This window comes from Armigeres subalbatus, unplaced genomic scaffold (genome assembly GCF_024139115.2).
Source record: "Armigeres subalbatus isolate Guangzhou_Male unplaced genomic scaffold, GZ_Asu_2 Contig1204, whole genome shotgun sequence".
Taxonomy (NCBI): Eukaryota; Metazoa; Arthropoda; class Insecta; order Diptera; family Culicidae; genus Armigeres; species Armigeres subalbatus.
In genome coordinates this window covers 83,220-107,878 of record NW_026941962.1, presented here as the reverse complement: position 1 = coordinate 107,878, position 24,659 = coordinate 83,220, and the positions used below count along the sequence as shown (strand labels likewise).

Sequence of the window (24,659 nt, the reverse complement as noted above, 5' to 3'; positions counted from 1 at the left end):
CGTAAGGCTTCTTCAACGGTTTGAAAGCTATCCAAGTAGTCATCTACGTAATGGTTATGTACGATTGCTTGCAAGGCCTGGGGGTATCTTTCGGCGAATTCTCCAGCATTTTTGTTTTTTACGAACTGTGCGGACGCTGGAGAACAGGACGATCCGAACGTGGCTAAGTTCATGAAATACACGGTAGGTTTCTCGGATGGATCGCTGCGCCAGAGAAATCGCTGGGAATGTCTATCAGTTTCACGTATTTCAATCTGGTGGAACATCTCCTTCAAATCTGCTGAGACTTCTACCGTAAACTGTCGGAAGCGCGATAGAACTGCTGGTAATGACGTCAATTGATCCGGGCCTTTCAGAAGTAAGGAGTTTAGCGAAATCCCGTCCACAGTTGCCGCAGCGTCCCATATTAACCGCACCTTTCCTGGTTTTTTGGGATTCACCACCGCTCCTAATGGCAAATACCAGACTCTTTTCAGGTCAGCTTCGTCGAGTTTGCCTCGCGTTGCTGGTTTTGCATACCCTTTTTCCTGGTATTCCACAAGCTGCCGATGAATGCTTTCTTTTAATGTGGAATCACGGCTCATCCTTCTCTCGAGGCATTCTAGTCTTTTCAAGGCCATTTGATAGCTGTCGGGAAATTCAATACAATCATATCGCCACAACAAGCCAGTTTGGTACCTCCCTCCCACTCGCTTAGTGGTTTCTTGAAGAATTTTCCGCTGATTCCAACACAGTCTCATTCGTTGTTCCTATGTCTTCGTCGTCTATGTCATACAAACAAGGTTAAGTGGAATTCCCGATGTTCTGTAGTCTCTTCCTCCATATAAACTCCAGCCTAGTCGTGTCTTTACCGCCACCGGTTCGTACTTTCCACCTTCCTTTGTATTCAGAGAGACAGTTACGCTTGAATTGTCGACGCTGACTAATAAACGCGGCACTGCATCCTTATAACTGATCAGAAGACCTTTCAAATGTTGGAATTTTCTTATGATGTCATCATATATCAATGTCTGTCTAGCCGGGCGTAAGGTTTTCACTGTATGTCCGACCATCTCCATCCGCTTCTTATCACCCGCATCTGCTATCGATAACTGCACTTCCACAGAATTGGATTCCGGCCAGACAAAGGGGCATTGGTGATCCACGGATTCCAAGTTCTTCGACCAAGTCTTCTTCGATTAAAGTGAACGATTCTCCATCATCAAGGAATGCACATGTCTTCACAATTGCTCTGGGTCCTTACAATGTAACAGGAACAATGCGAAACAGAGTGGATTGCATCTTTGGGCGATGAGTATTACTGCTAATGATTTCCGGCGATGTCTCCTTGAAGGACGGCCGATTGTTCCGGTTCGAGTGTAGTAGAGGGTGGTGCCGAAATTCACATCCCCCCACACCGCACCGTCGAAGGTAGCGACAACTCCTTTCCCATGGGCATTCAAACAATTTCGGCACAGTCCGTTGGACTGCACACACTTCCAACGTCCGTCCGAAAACCGAAAACGATTTAAATAACTCACAACTTGAAACACGATGACCTGGTTCATCACACACATAGCACTTTTTATCTTCCCGCACGTTTTCTTCTCCATCTTCGTTGTGAGCATTGATGAATCCTCTTTGCTTGCCTTTAGATTTATCCGACGAAATTGATTTATACCCTCCGGGTATGCTTGCAGTTAGAGATGTCGTAAAATCCCGATTAATCGATTAGTTACTAATCGATTACTCTTGATTCTTGTCGATTATTGAATCGATTAATCATTGTATAGTAATCGATTCAAAATTAATCGATTATCACAACGATGAATCGATTAATCGAAATAATCAATTAATTTTCGACATCCTTATGATGTCGTAAAATTCTGATTAATCGATTAGTAACTAATCGATTACTCACGATTCCTCTCGATTATTGAATCGATTAATCGTTGGGTAATAATCGATTCAAAATTAATCGATTATCACAACGATGAATCGATTAAAACAATGGAGGACATGAAAACGCCGAAACTTTGCAGATTGACCTCGGGACATTTCTGTAAGAAGACCGCCCACTCCATCTTGGTATGGACAGGAAGTTTATCTATTAATTCATTAGTAATGTTGGGTTTGAAAGGTGAGTGTGTTGACCCGCCGCCTCTAAATAGTCACACAGGCTTTGGACTGCTATCCCGAACTCTATCAGAGTTTCCAGCTTCTCAGCTTTCGGAGCTGGAACCGACCGAACTTTCTGGAGCAGGGCGTTTATCAGGAGCTCCGGGCGACCATATAGCAATTGCAGTGTATTCATCACTTGGGGAACCGTATATGGAAGCAGTAGACGACTCCTGACTGATTCGTAAGCATCACCTTTTAGACAACGTTGCAATCGCGCGATATTTTCAGCACTGGTATAACCACACGCGAGCGTTGAATTGACAAAGCTACTAATGAATATAGGCCAATCCGCGGGGTCACCATTGAAAGATGGTAAATCGCGAGTTTCGTATATGGTTGTACGAATGGTTAACGTTTTCACCGGACCGTAGTGCGGTATCAAAGTTGGATGATATGTTTTTTGTTTGAAAATCAGAACTGAAATTTGCTTTGTGGAAACTCCCGGCTGCAAAGGGGCAGTTCCAATAAGTGGCTTGGTAGAAGCCAACGCTTGATCCAGTTTTACGTTACCAAATTTCTTGGTTAGCTCTTGGATCCATTGATTATAATTTGAGGAGATAGTGTAGTTTTAAAAATTGGTATTTTTTTTTTGGAGAATAATCCTGTTTACCTTTCTGCGCCCCGCTACTGATTCTGTTGATCCCAATCCTGGTAGATGAGAGATCTTTCGGCGCTGTTTTAGGGATTGCACCTGTGGCTCGAACTTCACCTCTTGTCGCTTCTTGTGGTAGCCGTGATGGGTTTGTTGCTTGAAGCGCAGCTTTCACTGCTGCCTGTACCGCTGCATTAATGGCAGCCTGCATCGTAGGAGACAGTTGCCCTTCCGGTAGAGGAGTCCGTCCTTGATGCCAATTTACCTGTTGGCGTGAGTTGATGATTGCAGCTGCTTCCTGGTCCTTTTGTTGGCCTCCGGCGCTATCTACCTTGCCCGCATGTTGATCAACCCACTCCTCGGTTCGTTGTTTATCTTGTTGTTGTTGTTATGGATCGTCTCGTTGTTGTAGCAATTTGCATTCCTCTGCAAACGCCTTTCGCTCCTTTTCGAGCTCAGCAACTGCATCGCAGCAACTCTACTGCTGGATCTTGAAGACGCACGAGATGATATGCTGAGTGGTGAGCAGGCCTCACATGTAAACGATTCATCAGCAATGGATTCGGTAACTTCTGCACATGAGAAATGCCACCACGCTTGACAATGATCGCATTGCACGTAGTTGGCATATGAATCCGGTCTGTAACAATTAGCGCAACTACCCTGCTTGATATTATCACCGATTTCTTTCGGTGCTCGACGAATTATCTTGAAGAATTGATCCGAAGAACAAGAGCCCCTTTCACCGAGTCTACGAGCTGATAGCAAAGACAGTTTTATGCTGATACAGCTTCAAGCTGGAATAATGTATTTGCTTAAATTATGTTTTCACATTAGATGATTGGATGACTTACATAATTCGGTTTAGAGCTTTACAATGACTTTTCGGTGTGATTGTATTTATAGGTTAGGAATAGTTTTACATAAGAATAGATAAGCTTATTTTGCTGTGATACTAGTATTTAAGGTAGTATAATAGATTTCGAATAAAGTAGTTTGCACGGTAGAGATAGAATATAGAATAATAAGTTCAGTATTAAGTTCACTAAATTTTAGTTCATTACACGTTTTTGGACGAACCGAGCTCTTCGATGTGATAAACAGCACAGTCCGTCAAAATCATTTACGTCGATGGGAGACACTCTTTACAGTTTATTTACAGTAGTAATTATTATTATTTACAGCCAATATTTACAGTAGTTAGTAAATTTGTTACTAACATTATTTTACTCTATATATTTTCCACCGGACCGACTAAAGAAAAGAAATTAAATAAAATATGATATGTGGTGATGATTTTAAATATATGAAATTTTGTTCAACCATCGTTTATGAGTGACCCCTAAACATGAATTTCATACACAAACATCAAAATAAATGTTGTTAAATATTTTCAATTATGTGGTAACATCATTTAGAAATGTTCTGATGTTCGATTCCATAACGACTCGATGTGTCGGTTTTACCCTCATGTGGTGTCGATCTTACCCGCACCCCAGCTGTTTGGACTGGAAGATGGACTGTTCGCGTTTTCATCATAAATCAAATTCTATTCAGAATTATTGTCCTGAGACCTCATGGACTGATGCATGAAGAGCCAAAGTATGCTTGTATGAAATTTCTAGACCGGAAAATTGCTTCATAGATTGGGGAACTGTAAAGTTGCTTAAGGTGTCGGTTTTACCCACTTTTCCCCTAAGTTTCGAAAGAATTTCCGGATGAATATACAAAGACCTTTCCGTGAGATTTTCCGAAGGAATCTGTAACGGAATGTCAACAGGAATCAATGGCGTAGCTTTCTAAATTGTTCCTGGAGGGAAGCGTATGGCGTTGTAATAGGGGCTAAAATCAACTTTTCAGAAGTCCACTATAACAGAACGTTTCTCCTGAGCTTACGGATGAGTTCGACAAAAAAGTGTCCTTTTATTGGTTTTCGAGACTATAACGAAAAGAGTTGATGGGGCCTTCTAGGACCTACAGGATTCCGTGGGAGGAATTACTTCTACTGGTACAGTGACCCAGAAAATGCAGCAACTTACTTGCAAACTACACTTCGATCTTCACCGCATTTGTTCTCTTGCAGACTCTTTCTGCTACAAAACGACGAGAGGAAAATCAGCAATCAATCACTCCTTGGCCACTTGCGCAATCAAGTGTGCTCAATGCACATGAGGAACAGTTGCACAAATGCACTCAACCTTTGCCCCCTTTCCACTTACGCGCGAGATTGGTTTCGGAAATATAGCAAGAGCAAATCGTTATTTTCGGTCAGGGATATATTGCAGTCCAAACAATTGGGGAACACTTCAACTGGTAATAATTACTACACGATCAACCGAGTATCGTACACCGTCCGTGGTTTATTGGGAACTGATCTCGCTGCTGTTGGTCATCGGCTATCTATGTACATTAGGGTGGCTCAAAAACACATTTTCAAATTTTTTGATGGGCCGCCCTCTTATTCGGTTCTGTTTGATGCCCTGATGCTCTGGACAAAATTTCAGCCAAATCAGTCAATGATTGGGCGGTGCTAAACTCGTTGGAAGTTTATATGCAAAAATGTGTGCAGAAACATCCAAAAACAGTTAATTGCAGTTGGACGGCACAACTTACAATGAAGAACTATGATACTCTTTCAGATTTTGAAGAATTTAATACAGAATGTTATGCTGAAAACCGCGATAAGATTAGAATTTATTAGCCAAAGATATTGGCATTTTATTGGAGTGTTGTAGGGGTGAATTTATTTCTTTTCAAAGGTAAAAGAAACTAAATTTGCTCAAACCCTACTACAGAGAAATGCTTATAACTTAGCCGGGCAAACTCAAATCTTCTCGCGGTTTTCAGCATAAAACTCTGTATTAAATTCTTCAAGATCTGAAAGAGTGTCATAGTTCTTCATCGTAAGTTATGCCGTCCAACTGCAATTCACTGTTTTTGGATGTTTCTGCATACATTTTTGCTTATAAACTACCAACGAGTTTAGCACCGCCCAAACGTTGACCGATTTGGCTGAAATTTTGTCCATAGCATCAGGGCATCAAATAGAACCAAATAAGAGGGCGGCCCATCAAAAAAAATTTACAAAAGTTTATCCCATACTAATTTGAGCCACCCTAATGTACATATTGCTGACCACTACCTACATGGCGTCAACAGTCTTTTGCGCTCGCAGGAGAATAGAGCTACATATCAGTAAATTTTTAGGGTGGACCGTGGTATACAATTCAAGCATTCTTCAAATTCAACTTAAATCTAGTTTTTAGTTTAGTCTTAATTCTAGTACTATGTACAAATTCATTATGTTATCCAACAAGAGTAAAATGTCTATCCTAACCCTATATAATTTAATTTCTGGGAAAATTTTCCACATGCCCCATCGTGCTCTAGTTTAAACCCGCCAGTGCTTCTAAAATATATTCCCTACCGCTCATCCAACTGTATGATATTTATGAGGGTGTCGGTGAGTCGCTGGCCTCTCGGTAAGTGGATGTCATATCATCATTCCCTTCACTTCCCTAGTCACGAAGAAAATGGGTTTGGCCGGCAATAGAAGCTTTCACTTTATCATTTGAATCCCGGAATGGATTGCTATTAATTCCCAAATATGATTCCATAAGCAACGGTACGAAAGAAAAATATATTTAATAGCTATCAGTTCGCAATCCACGAAATTTTCTTTTACAACGCAACGCATTCATTTTTATCCATTACATATCCTGGAAAGTGAACAGATATTGTAAGATAGTTTCAGGATAGGTCAGGTCACCTAGACTGTCATTGAGTTTGGCACTACTTATCTGTGATACCTAGTTGGTTACAGCGTCGATTCACCTATGCCTGGCGTATTGTAAAGCTAAATAATCATCAGTCTTGGGCGATGTTCCTCCAGTTTCTTCGAAATTTTAGGGTCCACAGGTCCGATTCCACCGCATGCAGCCAGTGTGTTCATGACCGGCCTCAATCTAGTTCCGGGGCTCCACCTGGAGACATATATTAGAATACTTTTAAATGTATCATGAGTTTTATCAATCTTCGGTATTTTTTGCCAAAAACTAACTGAAACTATTAATTTTGAGCCGTTTCATAGGAAACTCATCATAGGAAACATCTCGGAAAACCCGAAACCGATGGCGGAGTTGCTGTGGAAGAGTTTCGCCTTGGCTAACGGGTTGTCAATGATAGTAAATGATAGGACTTTATTATTATTCTTCTTCTTCTTAAATGACTCTACATTCCAACTGGAACTTGGTCTGCTTTTCAACTTAGTATTCTATCAGCATTTGCTTAGTTATTTATTGAAAGCTTTTCTATGCCCGCCATTGCATGAGAATATACCTTAACGACCTCCTGTGTATGAGGCAAAACTGATAGCCAAGCCCGTCAACCGAGTTCCATTCAGCCAAAGGATTATTAGGCTTGAAACTAGTTGTCCGAATATTTCGGTTGAACAAACAAGATGTCCGAAAAAGCTATTCAACCAAAAAAGTCATTTGGCCGAAAGAAACGTTTGATGGAATAGATCAGTCGGACGAAAGCGTCTTTTGGCCGAACCGAACGGGTCATCGGGCCGAACATGTCGTTTCGCTGAATAAGTCATTTGGCCAAAAAAGGCAGGTCGTACCGCCGAAAGGTTCTATCACAAACGCTTGTAAACCATAGGCCCCAATTTCATTCGCCCAAATAAAACGCCCGAACGAACCGAATGGACCATTAGCCCGAATGTATCGAATACCCGAACTAATCGTTTAGTCTAGCTAGTTGTTCTTCAATTGGCATCATGTAAAACGCGAAAGACAGTCCGTTCTCTTCCCTTTACGTGCATCTTTCAGCTTGTTTTAGTTCTTGCCCAAATTCATTGGCGTTGAATCAATCGAACATTATCTAAGTGTCCAAAACGCACAGGCTATACAAACCATAAAGGAGAGACACATATTCGACCGATTCCTATTGGCGAGGTTGTTATTTACAAAAGTTTAAATAGTAGGAAAGACTTAAAAAACTATTTCCGCTACAAAAACTCAATACTGCAATAGAATATTCCTCATATTTTCATCACATCATCTGCATACTATTGCCATCAACTGGTGTACTACCTTGCCTATTATCATCCGTTTGTTTTCTCACCATCTTGTTATATTTCGTTTGTTTGCATTGCCGCCGTGTACATCCGACGACAATCAAGCTCTTGTTGCGCGTGGGAGCACCATACCTAGGTATATGCCTCCTTCTACCTTCGGAATTGTGAAATCAGCATGAAACGATTTGCGGAAACTTTTCGCCTCTGGGTGATGATGCCATTGTTTGCCATCTGTAATATGGATGGCAAGCGAACCCATTCTGTGAATGCGGGCCACTACCATCCACAGTTTGGCGGAGGCTGTTGCTTCTGGTCTGCTGTGCTAAGAGTGTTCCTTTGTTGGAGGTAATAGTGGCGTTGCTTGTGTTACTTACTTATTACACAATAGGGAAACAGTGAAAATTCAAGCAAAATTATAAAACTCACATTCAGTACTTTCCTCCAGTCTGCGTGAAACTCGCATTAAGCTCAAAACAATATTTTCATCGGTTATAAGTTTAATATTCTACGTGTTAAGTACCTCATCAAGCAACCGCTATGCTATTGAGCAAAAATGCATGATACGTTGCAGTGCTACTGGTAAAATGGCATGTACATCGTAAAACAGTGTTTATGGGCTATGAATAGATCTTTTTCATATTTTTCCAATGCCGTAACTGCTGAATTTTGACTTGATATTCTTGACGCTCCCCATTGTGCATTTTCGGCCAAACTGCTGCTCCGGTTTTCCTGCAGCAAGTTTTATGGCGCATCCTGCTTGAGAAATGGGAAAAGAAAGCGGCAGCAGCAGCAGCTTTCGGATGCTATCCGGTGGAAAAGCATCGGAGAAGTATTTTTTGGGTGAACAATTTGAATTTCTTTTTTCGTTTTACAAATGTCGGTTTGCTGTCAGCAGATTGCATGACTGCAGTTCAGGTTTGAAAATAAGGCATGGATATCACTTTTTCTTTTTTGATTCATGGCTAAACTTTATTGCAAGAAAACAGATTGCTTTCTGTTTTTTTTAATTCCTCAATTCTGCCCGACTGTATCCATTTAGCCAAAAACTGTTTATTTGAAAACCTAATGCAATATATTTAATCAATTCCGATTTCTAAAATCCTTATTCATTAGTTATTGCTTTAAAGGCTGAGTAATTTTATAACCCTTAAAAGACTGGGACGACACTTCGACCATACTTTTGGTCATAACTTATGATGCCGTGGGCCGATTTTCGGAATTTATATAGTTTTACAAAGGGGAATAGCAGCACTTTCAAATGCCGTTACGAAAATCCGGCTCGTAGATTCCCGTTCGGAGGAATAACCGGAAATGTAGGGGACACCTCGCATATTTCCATATATCGAAGGTCATATTTTAATTGTAGTCAATAGTATTCTAATAAAAATAGCTCAAATCGACAATTATATTAATATATGATTGCCAGGAATCGATATCTGTGAATCAATAGACTTATATTGACAACTACGTCCACTATTCCGGGACCGGAATCACCGGTATGTGGTTCCGGAGGACCAAATCAAAATTTCAGAGAACCATACCATGCGACACATCAAATTACACTGCCGCGACGAGATACGGGCAACGAAAGTATAATCGGACCGTTTTTGACACATGTGACCACTCTGGAACAGGTTCCGGTACGCCACTATCCGGTTCCGGAGGACCAAATCAAAATTTCAGAGAACCATACCATGCGACACATCAAATTACACTGCCGCGACGAGATACGACCAACGAAAGTATAATCGGACCGTTTTGGACACATGTGACCACTCTGGCACAGGTTCCGGTACCCCACTATCCGGTTCCAGAGGACCAAATCAAAATTTCTGAGAACCATACCATGCGACACATCAAATTACACTGCCGCGACGAGATACGGCCAACGAAAGTATAATCGGACCGTTTTGGACACATGTGACCACTCTGGAACAGGTTCCGGTACGCCACTATCCGGTTCCGGAGGACCAAATCAAAATTTCAGAGAACCATACCATGCGACACATCAAATTACACTGCCGCGACGAGATATGGCCAACGAAAGTGTAATCGGACCGTTTTGGACACATGTGACCACTCTGGCATAGGTTCCGGTACGCCACTATCTGGTTCCGGAGGACCGAATCAAAACTTTAGAGAACCATACCATGCGACACATCAAATTATACTGTCGCGACAAGATTTGGCCAACGAAAGTGAAATCGGACTAATAAGAATAAGAATTTGAGGGAGCAACCGTATAATTTCCGGAATATTTTGAGGATTTTCAAAACATTCTTTTATAAATCTGTGGAGTTTTTTATTTTTTTACGGACACCTGTTCTCTTTTACCTTTCGGAGACCAGTAAGATATAGTGTTTATTAAATATTTGTAACGGCCACTGACTTACTAAGTCAATGCCACAATGCATTGAAATTCCAAAATTTGTACATGGATAGCTAAAAATTCAAGCTATATTCACTTGGTGGTCAATACAATTTCTCAAGTTCTAGTCATTCACTAAGTAGCAGCTACAAGTTGTACGGTTACCCTGCTCATGCTCATGATATGTTGTTTGATTGTCCCTGTATCTTTGATACACTACTATCTGGTGGGTTCCATACTACAGCTCATGCATATTTTCATATTGTCTTCCAGATCTCGAGCTAGTATGTACATTTTGGATAAATTGAAAGGCCAAATGAGCCCAAAACGCTTCAATTGCAATTCCTGAAATTTCGATTTGATGTTTCTAAGCATTTTTTATTTGGTCCTCCGGATAGTGACGTACCGGAACCTGTGCCAGAGTGGTCACATGGGTCCAAAACGATCCGATTTCAATTTCGTTGACCATATCTTGCTGCGGCAGTGTAATTTGATGTGTGGCATGGTATGGTTCTCTGAAATTTTGATTTGGTCCTCCGGAACCGGATAGTGGCGTACCGGAACCTGTGCCAGAGTGGTCACATGTGTCCAAAACAGTCCGATTACACTTTCGTTGGTCATATCTTGTCGCGGCATTGTAATTTGATGTGTCGCATGGTATGGTTTTGAAATTTTGATTTGTTTCTCCGGAATCGGATAGTGGCGTACCGGAACCTGTTCCAGAGTGGTCACAGGTGACCAAAACGGTCCGATTACACTTTTGTTGGTCATATCTCGATGCGGCAGTGTAATGTTACGTGTCGCATGGTGTGGTTCTCTGAAATTTTGCTTTGGTCCTCCGGAACCGGATAGTGGCGTACCGGAATTAGTGCCGGAGTGGTCACATGTGTAAAAAAAAGGTTGATTACACTTTCGTTGGCAATATCTTGTCGCGGAAATGTAATTTGATGTGTCTCGTGGTATAGTTCTTTAAAATTTTGATTTGTTTCTCCGGAATCGGATAGTGGCGTACCGGAACCTGTTCCAGAGTGGTCACATGTGTCCAAAACGGTCCGATTATACTTTCGTTGCCCGTATCTCGTCGCGGCAGTGTAATTTGATGTGTCGCATGGTATGGTTCTCTGAAATTTTGATTTAGTCCTCCGGAACCGGATACTGGCGTACTGGAACCTGTGACAGATTGGTCACATGTGTCCAAAACGGTCCGATTACACTTTCGTTGGCCGTATCTCGTCGCGGCAGTGTAATTTGATGTGTCGCATGGTATGGTTCTCTGAAATTTTGATTTGGTCCTCCGGAACCGGATAGTGGCGTACCGGAACCTGTTCCAGAGTGGTCACATGTGACCAAAACGGTCCGATTACACTTTTGTTGGTCATATCTCGTTGCGGCAGTGTAATTTGATGTGTGGCATGGTATGGTTCTCTTAAATTTTGATTTGGTCCTCTGGAACCGGATAGTGGCGTACCGGAATTTGTGCCAGAGTGGTCACATGTGTAATAAAAAGGTCGATTACACTTACGTTGGCAATATCTTGTCGCGGCAATGTAATTTGATGTGTCTCATGGTATAGTTCTCTAAAATTTTGATTTGGTTCTCCGGAACCGGATAGTGGCGTACCGGAACCTGTGCCAGAGTGGTGATATGGGTCCAAAACAGTCCGATTACAATTTCATTGGCCATATCTTGTCGCGGTAGTGTAATTTGATGTATGACATGGTATGGTTCTCTGAAATTTTGATTTGGTCCTCCGGAACCGGATAGTGGCGTACCGGAACCTGTTCCAGAGTGGTCACATGTGACCAAAACTGTCCGATTACACTTTTGTTGGTCATATCTCGTTGCGGCAGTGTAATTTGATGTGTCGGATGGTGTGGTTCTCTGAAATTTTGATTTGGTCCTCCGGAACCGGATAGTGGCGTACCGGAACCTGTGCCAGAGTGGTCACATGTGTCCAAAACGGTTCGATTATACTTTCGTTGGCCATATCTGGTCGCGGCAGTGTAATTTGATGTGTCGCATGGTATGGTTCTCAGAAATTTTGATTTGGTCCTCCGGAACCGGATAGTGGCGTACTGGAACCTGTGCCAGATTGGTCACATGTGTCCAAAACGGTCCGATTACATTGTTGGCCGTATCTCGTCGCGGCAGTGTAATTTGATGTGTTGCATGATATGGTTCTCTGAAATTTTGATTTGGTCCTCCGGAACCGGATAGTGGGGTACCGGAACCTGTGCCAGAGTGGTCACATGTGACCAAAACGGTCCGATTACACTTTCGTTGGCAATATCTTGTCGCGGCAATGTAATTTGATGTGTCTCATGGTATAGTTCTCTAAAATTTTGATTTGGTTCTCCGGAACCGGATAGTGGCGTACCGGAACCTGTGCCAGAGTGGTGATATGGGTCCAAAACAGTCCGATTACAATTTCATTGGCCATATCTTGTCGCGGTAGTGTAATTTGATGTATGACATGGTATGGTTCTCAGAAAATTTGATTTGGTCCTCCGGAACCGGATAGTGGCGTACCGGAACCTGTTCCAGAGAGGTCACATGTGACCAAAACGGTCCGATTACACTTTTGTTGGTCATATCTCGTTGCGGCAGTGTAATTTGATGTGTCGCATGGTGTGGTTCTCTGAAATTTTGATTTGGTCCTCCGGAACCGGATAGTGGCGTACCGGAACCTGTTCCAGAGTGGTCACATGTGTCCAAAACGGTCCGATTATACTTTCGTTGGCCGTATCTCGTCGCGGCAGTGTAATTTGATGTGTCGCATGGTATGGTTCTCAGAAATTTTGATTTGGTCCTCCGGAACCGGATAGTGGCGTACCGGAATTTTGATTTGTTCCTCCGGAACAGGATAGTGGCGTACCGGAACCTGTGCCAGAGTGGTCACATGTGTCCAAAACGGTCCGATTATACTTTCATTGGTCGTATCTCGTCGCGGCAGTGTAATTTGATGTGTCGCATGGTATGGTTCTCTGAAATTTTGATTTGGTCCTCCGGAACCGGATAGTGGCGTACCGGAACCTGTTCCAGAGTGGTCACATGTGTCCAAAACGGTCCGATTATACTTTCGTTGGCCATATCTGGTCGCGGCAGTGTAATTTGATGTGTCGCATGATATGGTTCTCTGAAATTTTGATTTGGTCCTCCGGAACCGGATAGTGGCGTACCGGAACCTGTTCCAGAGTGGTCACATGTGTCCAAAACGGTCCGATTATACTTTCGTTGGCCGTATCTCGTCGCGGCAGTGTAATTTGATGTGTCGCATGGTATGGTTCTCAGAAATTTTGATTTGGTCCTCCGGAACCGGATAGTGGCGTACCGGAATTTTGATTTGTTCCTCCGGAACCGGATAGTGGGGTACCGGAACCTGTGCCAGAGTGGTCACATGTGTCCAAAACGGCCCGATTATACTTTCGTTGCCCGTATCTCGTCGCGGCAGTGTAATTTGATGTGTCGCATGGTATGGTTCTCTGAAATTTTGATTTGGTCCTCCGGAACCACATACCGGTGATTCCGGTCCCGGAATAGTGGACGTAGTTGTCAATATAAGTCTATTGATTCACAGATATCGATTCCTGGCAATCATATATTAATATAATTGTCGATTTGAGCTATTTTTATTAGAATACTATTGACTACAATTAAAATATGACCTTCGATATATGGAAATATGCGAGGTGTCCCCTACATTTCCGGTTATTCCTCCGAACGGGAATCTACGAACCGGATTTTCGTAACGGCATTTGAAAGTGCTGCTATTCCCCTTTGTAAAACTATATAAATTCCGGAAATCGGCTCACGGCATCATAAGTTATGACCAAAAGTATGGTCGAAGTGTCGTCCCAGTCTTTTAAGGGTTAAAAAATGTTAAATAAGCAATCAGCCTGAAATAGCGTCCCAGTTCAACCAATCGAACATTATATCCATTAAACGCGTTAGTAATAAAAACCGATTTCATCGAGTAGCGGAACGCTTAACAAGCAAAGCAATTATATCCATCGGAGGGCGAATAAAAAAAATGATGTTGCTAATGAGCGTATTTTTCACCAATCTACCAGCGACAAATTTGTTTCGATGTTGTTTTTCTGCCTTTCTCGTACAACAAACTTGTACCGAAAGGCTTTCGTTTCACTCTATAGAGCGGATCGAGCAAAATATCTGTCGAAGCATAGTTGGTCATTATTGAATTGAAACACGTTCGACCAGTATTCGGGAAAAGAGCTCGAAAAGCTCGTACGTTGGGTAAGTTCGAGAAAGATAGTATCAACACTAGGTGAATTAACTTGGTCTGTTAGCTTTGCTTTACCTCAAACTGCCATTACGCTGATTGGATCAACGAAATGGAAATTATTGGTGGAATTTCATGGAAATCCGAAAAGGTTGGCGGTGTTAATTACTGTTGTGGCTGACAGCGGGCTATCGTTTATGGAAATTTGATTTTTTGTTCGGCTGCTTTGAAGCTTTTACAGCTGATTGACAATGTTAATAAATGAAACGAGATACTGAAATGTAAAATATTTTTGAAGTGAGCTTTTAAACAAATGTGTTCATGCATATTTAACCTATCTGGGCTCGCATCAATTTATATTGCGTGATGTTTTAAAAAGCAAATATGAAAGCCTGGTGATTTTCCGGGAAATTATTTACGGGATTGATATATCTTAGTATACCTTGGTTAGTACGAGTAAGTGTTGTTTGTTTGGAAGTTGGTCAATTGTCACATGTTAAATGACATGTTGAGGGGTGGGGGGCGTACACTTATTGCATAAGTAATTTTTCTGGGTTATCCAAACCCTCTCCCACTTATAAGGTCAAATATTTTTTTTATTTATATGGAGCGTAAAAATGGCATACCCCTGTTTACCCCGTAAGTGCTTACGTAATAAGTGTACGTACCCCTGGACCGAAATTCATCCAACCGAATTCCATTTTACTGAAATATGCTGGAATGGAAATGAATTTTCGCTTCACGAGTAAGAAAAAAGTGTAATTTAGCTTACCAAAAACGTCACACTCGCGCGAACTTACTGTGCGGCCTAATTCCGCTGGTTGATCGCTTGTGTGCTGCCTTACCGAGCGTGCAACTCCTTTCGTTGCCCGACGAGGAAAGAGGGACAGTCATGGCCTGCTATTCAATAGTCAATGTTGGCTACCGAACCGTTATAGGGAGCGAGACCATTTGGGCAGCACCCCCTATTCCCGTCCGCAACGTTAATTGCACGATCGCGTTCCAACCAAATGGCTTTATTGTTTGTACATCACTAGATATTGACAGAAACTAACCATGTACTAAAAAACAAGTAATTCAGTTGTAATGCGTTTGAGTAATGAAAGTTGCTGACGGGAATAGGTGGTGCTGCCCAAATGGTTCTCTACCCTACGGATGATATTTGCATATCTGTCATCAATGCACGCTGGAAGTGAATTGCCCAATTTCTAATATATCTCACGCTTACCTTACCCTTCTTCTCTCACTAAAAAATAGAAAAAAAACATTGACTTGGGATTTTCATAAACAACAGTTGTTACTATTACAGTTACAGTAGTTACTATTTACATCGAATTTTTTTTTTCAAATTACAGCCAAGTCTTATTTTACAATCCAGCATCTAATATCCATACTCAGATTTTATTCACATATTTCAATTCTACGTTTAATACGATTTTCCAATCCGATACTCAAATCCAATGTATGAATACGAAATGCAAATATAATGTTCCTATTTTATGAACAAAGCTTTAATTCCCAACCAACATTGGAACGTTTTCATAATGGATTACCAAAATCATACATTCATATAAATCATTCAAGTTTTTTATTGTTTATGCCTTCCATTGCATGGTTATGTATCTTGTATTAGTATTTACTTTCTTATATTTATATCCAATTTTCTCAACTAATATTCCAATCCATGTCCTTGTTTTAAATACAATCTCTAGCTTACAATCAAAAGTTGATTCTAATTTAATATTAATTTCAATATTTGCAATCAAGCCATTTCCAATTTTCAAATCTATATAATAATCATGCTACCTCACCCATTGTCAAAATCATATGTTTCATTTTAAACCAATATCAAAAACAATCCAAATTCCTTTTTTTTTTCAATTCAAATACGCAAATACGCAAATGCATATTCACTAAACAAATTAATCTAGCTTTTTTTCTGAGCCTTCCGAAATGTCAACTATTTCATGGCCTTTGACCTTTGTCCGTTAAGCTCAATACTTCGATGCTAGAGCCTTCTTTTAAGTGACTCGGAAGTTTCGAAAGACTCCGAAGCCTCCTTCCAATAGGCTTGGAAGCCTTTTTCTCCTTGCAAACTGCTCGTAAACCTCGTTTCAAATGACTCCAAAGTCTTGTTCCAAGCTACTCGTAAACATCATTTCGAAAGACTACGAAGCCTCCTTTCAAGAGGCTCGGAAGCCTCCTTTCAAGAGGCTCGGAAGCCTCCTTTCAAGAGGCTCGGAAGCCTCCTTTCAAGAGGCTCGGAAGCCTCCTTTCAAGAGGCTCGGAAGCCTCCTTTCAAGAGGCCCGGAAGCCTCCTTTCAAGAGGCTCGGAAGCCTCCTTTCAAGAGGCTCGGAAGCCTCCTTTCAAGAGGCTCGGAAGCCCCCTTTCAAGAGGCCCGGAAGCCTCCTTTCAAGAGGCTCGGAAGCCTCCTTTCAAGAGGCTCGGAAGCCTCCTTTCAAGAGGCCCGGAAGCCTCCTTTCAAGAGGCCCGGAAGCCTCCTTTCAAGAGGCTCGGAAGCCTCCTTTCAAGAGGCTCGGCAGCCTCCTTTCAAGAGGCTCGGAAGCCTCCTTTCAAGAGGCTCGGAAGCCTCCTTTCAAGAGGCTCGGAAGCCTCCTTTTCAGAGGCTCGGAAGCCTCCTTTCAAGAGGCTCGGAAGCCTCCTTTCAAGAGGCCCGGAAGCCTCCTTTCAAGAGGCTCGGGCCTCCTTTCAAGAGGCCCTCAAGCCTCCTTTCAAGAGGCTCAGAAGCCTCCTTTCAAGAGGCCTGGAAGCCTCCTTTCAAGAGGCCTGAGCCTCCTTCAAGAGGCCTGGAAGCCTCCTTTCAAGAGGCCTCAAGCCTCCTTTCAAGAGGCTCAGGAAGCCTCCTTTCAAGAGGCTCGGAAGCCTCCTTCAAGAGGCTCAAGCCTCCTTTCAAGAGCTCGGAAGCCTCCTTTCAAGAGGCCTGGAAGCCTCCTTTCAAGAGGCCTGGAAGCCTCCTTCCAAGAGGCCTCGGAAGCCTCCTTTCAAGAGGCCTGGAAGCCTCCTTTCAAGAGGCTCAGAAGCCTCCTTTCAAGAGGCTCAGGAAGCCTCCTTTCAAGAGGCCTGGAAGCCTCCTTTCAAGAGGCTCGGAAGCCTCCTTTCAAGAGGCTCGGAAGCCTCCTTTCAAGAGGCCTGGAGGCCTCCTTTCAAGAGGCCTGGAAGCCCCTTTTCAAGAGGCCACGAAGCCACCTTTCAAGAGGCCCGGAAGCCTCCTTTCAAGAGGCCTGGAAGCCACCTTTCAAGCGGCCTGGAAGCCTCCTTTCAAGAGGCCCGGAAGCCTCCTTCAAGAGGCTCGGAAGCCTCCTTTCAAGAGGCTCGGAAGCCTCCTTTCAAGAGGCTCGGAAGCCTCCCTTCAAGAGGCTCGGAAGCCTCCGTTCAAGAGGCTCGGAAGCCTCCTTTCAAGAGGCTCGGACGCCTCGTTTCAAGGGGCTCGGAAGCCTCCTTTCAAGAGGCCGGGAAGCCTCCTTTCAAGAGGCCGGGAAGCCTCCTTTCAAGAGGCTCGGAAGCCTCCTTTCAAGAGGCTCGGAAGCCTCCTTTCAAGAGGCTCGGAAGCCTCCTTTCAAGAGGCTCGGAAGCCTCCTTTCAAGAGACCCGGAAGCCTCCCTTCAGGAGGCCCGGCACCCTCCCTTCACGAGGCTCGGGACCCCCCCTTCAAGAGGCTCGGAAGCCTCCTTTCAAGAGGCTCGGAAGCCTCCCTTCAAGAGGCTCGGAAGCCCCCTTCAAGAGGCTCGGAAGCCTCCTTTCAAAAGGCTCGGAAGCCTCCTTTCAAGAGGCTCGGAAGCCTCCTTTCAAGAGGCCCGGAAGCCTCCCTTCAAGAGGCTCAGCCTCCTTCAAGAGGCCCGGAAGCCTCCTTTCAAGAGGCCTGGAAGCCTCCTTTCAAGAGGCTCCAGCCTCCTTCAAGAGGCCTGGAAGCCTCCTTTCAAGAGGCCTGGAAGCCTCCTTTCAAGAGGCCTGGAAGCCTCCTTTCAAGAGGCTTGGAAGCCTCCTTTCAAGAGGCCTGGAAGCCTCCTTTCAAGAGGCTCGGAAGCCTCCTTTCAAGAGGCCCGGAAGCCTCCTTTCAAGAGGCTCGGAAGCCTCCTTTCAAGAGGCCCGGAAGCCTCCTTTCAAGAGGCTCGGAAGCCTCCTTTCAAGAGGCTTGGAAGCCTCCTTCCAAGAGGCTCGGAAGCCTCCTTTCAAGAGGCTCGGAAGCCTCCTTTCAAGAGGCTCGGAAGCCTCCTTTCAAGAGGCTCGGAAGCCTCCTTTCAAGAGGCTCGGAAACCTCCTTCCAAGAGGCTCAGAAGCCTCCTTTCAAGAGGCCCGGAAGCCTCCACGCAAGAGGCTCGGAAGCCTCCTTCCAAGAGGCCCGGAAGCCTCCTTCCAAGAGGCTCCGGAAGCCTCCTTCCAAGAGGCTCAGAAGCCTCCTCCAAGAGGCCTCGGAAGCCTCCTTCCAAGAGGCCTCAAGCCTCCTCCAAGAGGCTCGGAAGCCTCCTTCCAAGAGGCTCGGAAGCCTCCTTCGAAGAGGTTCGGAAGCCTCCTTCCAAGAGGTTCGGAAGCCTCCTTCCAAGAGGCCTGGAAGCCTCCTTCCAAGAGGCCCGGAAGCCTCCTTCCAAGAGGCCCGGAAGCCTCCTTCCAAGAGGCCCGGAAGCCTCCTTCCAAGAGGCCCGGAAGCCTCCTTCCAAGAGGGCTCAAGCCTCCTTCCAAGAGGCTCGGAAGCCTCCTTCCAAGAGGCTCAGGAAGCCTCCCTTCCAAGAGGCTCAAGCCTCCTTCCAAGAGGCTCGGAAGCCTCCTTCCAAGAGGCCTCGGAAGCCTCCTTCCAAGAGGCTCGGAAGCCTCCTTCCAAGAGGCTCTGGAAGCCTCCTTCCAAGAGGCCTGGAAGCCTCCTTCCAAGAGGCTCGGAAGCCTCCTTCCAAGAGGCTCAGGAAGCCTCCTTCCAAGAGGCTCAGAAGCCTCCTTCCAAGAGGGCTCAGAAGCCTCCTTCCAAGAGGCCTGGAAGCCTCCTTCCAAGAGGCTCGGAAGCCTCCTTCCAAGAGGCCCGGAAGCCCTCCAAGAGGCCTGGAAGCCTCCTTCCAAGAGGCTCAAGCCTCCTTCCAAGAGGCTCGGAAGCCTCCTTCCAAGAGGCTCTGGAAGCCTCCTCCAAGAGGCTCGGAAGCCTCCTTCCAAGAGGCCTCAGAAGCCTCCTTCCAAGAGGCTCGGAAGCCTCCTTCCAAGAGGCCTGGAAGCCTCCTTCCAAGAGGCCTGGAAGCCTCCTTCCAAGAGGCTCAAGCCTCCTTCCAAGAGGCTCAGGAAGCCTCCTTCCAAGAGGCCTGGAAGCCTCCTTCCAAGAGGCTCAGAAGCCTCCTTCCAAGAGGCCTGGAAGCCTCCTTCCAAGAGGCTCGGAAGCCTCCTTCCAAGAGGCTCGGAAGCCTCCTTCCAAGAGGCTCGGAAGCCTCCTTCCAAGAGGCTCGGAAGCCTCCTTCCAAGAGGCTCGGAAGCCTCCTTCCAAGAGGCTCGGAAGCCTTTTTTAAAGACGCATTGAGTTAGTATTTTAAGAGGCTTGAAAGCTTTAATTTCAAGAGACTGAGAAGATACCTTTCAAGATTCTCAGAAGCCTTCTTCAAGGACACTTCTCACGGAATCCAAATTTCAAAGTTTCAAGGCACACCACTCGATACGGAAGCAAACAGCACCTTTGTCTTTGCCTTATGACTGATAACGCGAATTTTCTTTCGGATACCGCGTCATTGCAAACTCCCTTTTTTCATAATGGTAGCCTTGATGCCCTCTGTATTGCACTATATCAAGAGTATAGAAGAGATTAAAGGTTCCCCCAAACACACGCGACGCGACAGTCGCGACGCGATTCTATCGCTAGGCGACAGTGATTCTGTCGCCGTTGGTATGGAAGCGTATATAGAACATTGCCTGCAGCGACCCAACAATGGAATCGCGGCGATGAAATCGCTTAGGTTTGGAGGAGCCTTAAGAGAGGAAAACGAAACAACCAAAATTGAAGAGATAAGTATATTATTCATCAACTTGCATCAACCAATCTTCAAAGAAACATCAAATTCGATTAACACAACAAAAACTTTTCGATGGTGAAATTTGTAGTTGGTTGATGGGACTTCAATTTTAAATGCACCGAATTGTTTTACGTAGTTTACGTCGTGCGGTCGTGTCTTGTACACAACCCTTCTGATTCTTCTATTTGATATTTCTACCCATTGTTCAATTCTGGAAATCAATTTTAAATGAAGATCATTTCTAAGAATGTGTCACATAAATTACAATAACTACTTTTATTACATTTCTTGGAACAATTTAATACCGATTTACCCTTATCTAATAAACAACGTAACACAATTATTTAATTTCCACTATCTCTGACTTTTCCTTCCAGAAACGCGGTGTGACTCCAACGGAACTAGGGAAAAAATGTGACATGAAACCGACGCTAATCCTATTTGAGCGCAGAGCGAAACACCCGGCCAAGTGCACGGCTAGTGCACGCGTGTGAGTGGTTCGCCGTGTGTAGCACAGCAGAAGAAATAGAAGAAATAATCCATCCCCCCTCGAGCCACTGCTACCGTCCAGGGACAGTGAGTGGCGGCCTGTCATAAAAAATGAAGCAAACGGTGATTCTATTCGTAATCGGTTGCACCGTGTTGGGCCCTGCTGCCTTTGCGGGTGGCCAGAGCGCGGCCAACGGGGGCGGGGACCCGGCTCCGGGCCGCTCGCCGGGACCGCCCGGTGTCATGGAGCTGTCGAACACCGAGCACGGAGAGCCATTGCCGGGGGAATCACCGACCTACATAGTTACCAAAGATGATACCGGTGCAGGGGAAGGTGAGAATCGTTCACCGTTGACGTCGAACGACGTTCTGGATTCACCGCCGGACGAGGACCAGGTCCACGCTGGAGGGGCTGGTGATGTGGAACAGTCCGTAGGTGACGTCAGCAGTGAATCGTCCGGTAGCAGTGCGTTAGCTACTTCCGGGGAAAGTGGTGGGGAACAGATCCAAAATGAGAACCAACCCGCGGAAGATGGTGGAAGTGATGGGGATGGGGACGGAGGACAACCACCGACGGTCGGGGTTGGACCTTGCTCGAGGAATATCGAGGATTATCTGAAGCCAGACGATAAGATTGTACGGGTTGACAAGGACAAGGATGATGGCGGGACGCACCTGCAGGTTCACGTCGTTCATGACGTGTTTGACACCGCTAATGGAATTGTTCCGGGCGTTGTGTATCGAGGTAAGTGGAAGCCAATTTTACTTTCACGCTGCTTCAGCGAAAGGCTGGGTGCGAGCAGGAATAAGCTGATGTTTATTTATTGATTTAGCTAAATGGAGTTTTGAACTCGAGGAAGGTCAGCGCTGGTTCAAGCACTCAAAGGGCCTCAAATTCCACAGGCCTGACAGTCTCTGACAGTGACGGCGAAAGGACAAAGAGAAATCACATAAAACATTATCGATGAACCATTAACATGGTTTCAGTATGAAAAACCCGACACCGGATGCCCTAGTTTCGTCTTTTTTGGTGGGAACTGCTAGGATCATCAAAACGAATGTAATTGCTTTATGGCGATTTCTCGCTCCGTCTGTCGCGCACAAATGTCTGTTCATGTGCCGGTTTCGCTGACTGACAGACTGTCACTGTCTGTCATTAATTTTCATTAGGATATTTATTGTTATTGCTGGAAGAGGAAATTGAACATCAACCCGAAAGTTCTGTAAGCTCAATTGCTTGCTGGTGGAAATGGTTGGTCTTTCGTGGGGGTAGAAATATCAGCACCTACGATGCTATGTCGCCGAAACAAGTGCTTATGCGAGCACTAATTTCGGTTTGCTCGTAAAATCAAGGAAATTCGACGATGTCACTTGGTTGGATGTTTATGTGATCTTTTCTAGTGATAAATGAGAAAATGTAATATTTGGAAAACATTCTCAGCTATCATAAGACGAGTTTATACAATCCCATTGAATTCCACCACTTAATTGTATCTTGACAGATACGTATTTTGACCTCAAAAGTAAGAACTCGAAGTCGAGTCAAGTACGAGACACTGAAGACGGCCTTACTTTTGAGGTCGAAATACGTATCTGTCAAGATACAATTAAGTGGTGGAATTCAATGGGATTGTATAAACTCGTCTTATGACAGGTGAAAACATTCCACTAAAAAGCTCAAAATAATTTTCTTATCATTCTCAGCTAACTATTAGCCATTTGCAAACTAATTTAAGGTGATTATATAACAAAGTCGCAAATCGGCTGATTTTTCAAAAGCACGAATTGAAAGAACCATAGCGCACAAAGTAGTGAAACATTGGTAGTTTACTTATGCTAAATAAGCTATACTTAAGTTGTGCTGTGCCCCTTGTGGTACGTTGAATAGAATCTGTGTATGGAAGATGTTCCTGGTTCGCCAAGAAATTACAGAAGTGAAAGCCTTTAGATCCACACGAGTAATTAATAGACATGATTCGAATATGTGACGTGCCTTCTGAGGTATGTTGAATAGAATCTACGTATGAAAGATGTTCTTGATTTTCCAAGAAATTCCAGAAGTGAAGGCCTTCAGATCTACACGCGTAACCAACGATCTATAGGCCTGTTTTGATTATATGATGTGCCTTTTAAGGTACGTTGAATAGAATCTGTGTATGGAAAACATTCCTGGTTATCCAAGAAATTCCAAAAGTTTATGACGTTTTTGCAATGTTACTATTTTTATCGATTGTTGTATAACATTTCGACAAAAACCATTTTGCGGAATTCATTTCGCGGTTGAACAATCCGCGGAATAACAATTGGCGGTATGTAACTTTTCGTGGTACGACGATTGGCGGATTGTACCTTTTCGCCGAATGACTTTTCGCGAAATATTAATAACAAAAGCTTAGTGTCAGCAATTCCACAAATATTACCTGCGAGGTTTCTAAGCCATGTTACCATTTTTTTGCATTCGTATAACACGAGAATAACACGTTGAAACTTTTATGCCCAAAAACGTCGAGAATATTTCTTATCGATAAATTTCCTAGACCAGGCCAGAAGTTGAACCCAGCCACCTTCAGCATAGTCTTGCTTGGCAGCCACACATTTTCCGCACGGCTAAGGAAGGTCTCCTAGAATATGTAGAAGTAGACGGGCCAGATACAATGAAAGGTTTATTCTATCTCTTTACTTTGTAACGTATGGACGACGGACGTTTTTATGAATAATCCTTTATTTCTTTCTTTCTCCTTATCTCGACAAAACGTTATCATTTAAAGAAGGAAATATATTCTCTCTTCGCTTGATACCGGTAGTCGCTACCATTTGAAAAAGGCAATAAACTCTCCTTCACGTTATACCGGGCAGACGCATCGATTTATAGAAAGCGTTACTCCTCCAGGGCAAACGCGTTCTTTTAAAGAAGGCATTATCAACTCCTATTGCCTCATACCGGGCAGACTTACTTACTTACATATGGATCCTGTATACCTCCGATGGTGCAAAGGGCCGACTTGAAAGATCTCCATTCTGAGCGATGTCCAGCTATCGCAAAACATTACCTGTTCCTTCGCGTTATGCCGAGTAGACACTTTCTATTAGAGAAGGCATTAAACACTCCTTTCGCCGTATACCTGGCATACGCATCCATTCAAAGAAAGTCTTTCCCCTCCCAATCGCCTTATACCAAGCAGACGCTTTTTTTTTAAAGAAGGCATTATCTTCTTCTTTCGCCTCATACCGGGCAGACGCATTGATTCAAAGAAGACATTATCTTTCCCCTTTGCTTTACAGCGGGTAGATGCGTTAATTCCTAGAAAAGACTACCTCCGTATCTTTATAACGAGCGAGCGTTTTCATTTCCAGGAAGCATTATTTTCTCACTTTTCCTCATACCGACCGGAAGCGGTCATTCAAAGAAAACTACACTTTTTATTTTATACCGTGCAAGCGTGTCCATTTCAAGAAAGCAATATCTCCTCACTATGCCTTATAGTGGCCAGATGTTCTAATTAAAAAAAAAGCATTGCCTTTTTTCATTGCTTTAAACCACAATCAAAAAGAATTTAGACCGGATTACAATAAATATTTCAATGATAATATTTCTCACTGAATTCTGCCAAATGGCATTCCGCGGAATGACTTTTGATAAAAAAGGCATTCCACGAAAAGTATTTCGGTGAAAAGGTGCATTCCGTGAAATGTCGTACAGCGATAAATAAATCCGCGAAATGGTTTTCGG

The 24,659-nt window shown here is 44.0% G+C and overlaps 1 protein-coding gene and 1 pseudogene across 1 annotated transcript in view; one reads left to right on the top strand and one right to left on the bottom strand.

Annotated features, from left to right (window-relative positions):
• LOC134202403 (uncharacterized) overlaps positions 1-24,659 on the top strand; it is a 190,515-nt gene that overhangs the window by 116,721 nt on the left and 49,135 nt on the right. Inside the window, exon 2 of the mRNA XM_062677407.1 lies at positions 20,818-21,674. Within this exon, the coding sequence (XP_062533391.1) occupies positions 21,041-21,674 (634 nt within the window). The 5' untranslated portion in view covers positions 20,818-21,040. The remainder of the gene's footprint in view (positions 1-20,817; positions 21,675-24,659) is intronic.
• On the bottom strand, positions 250-15,334 carry LOC134202402 (uncharacterized; annotated as a pseudogene).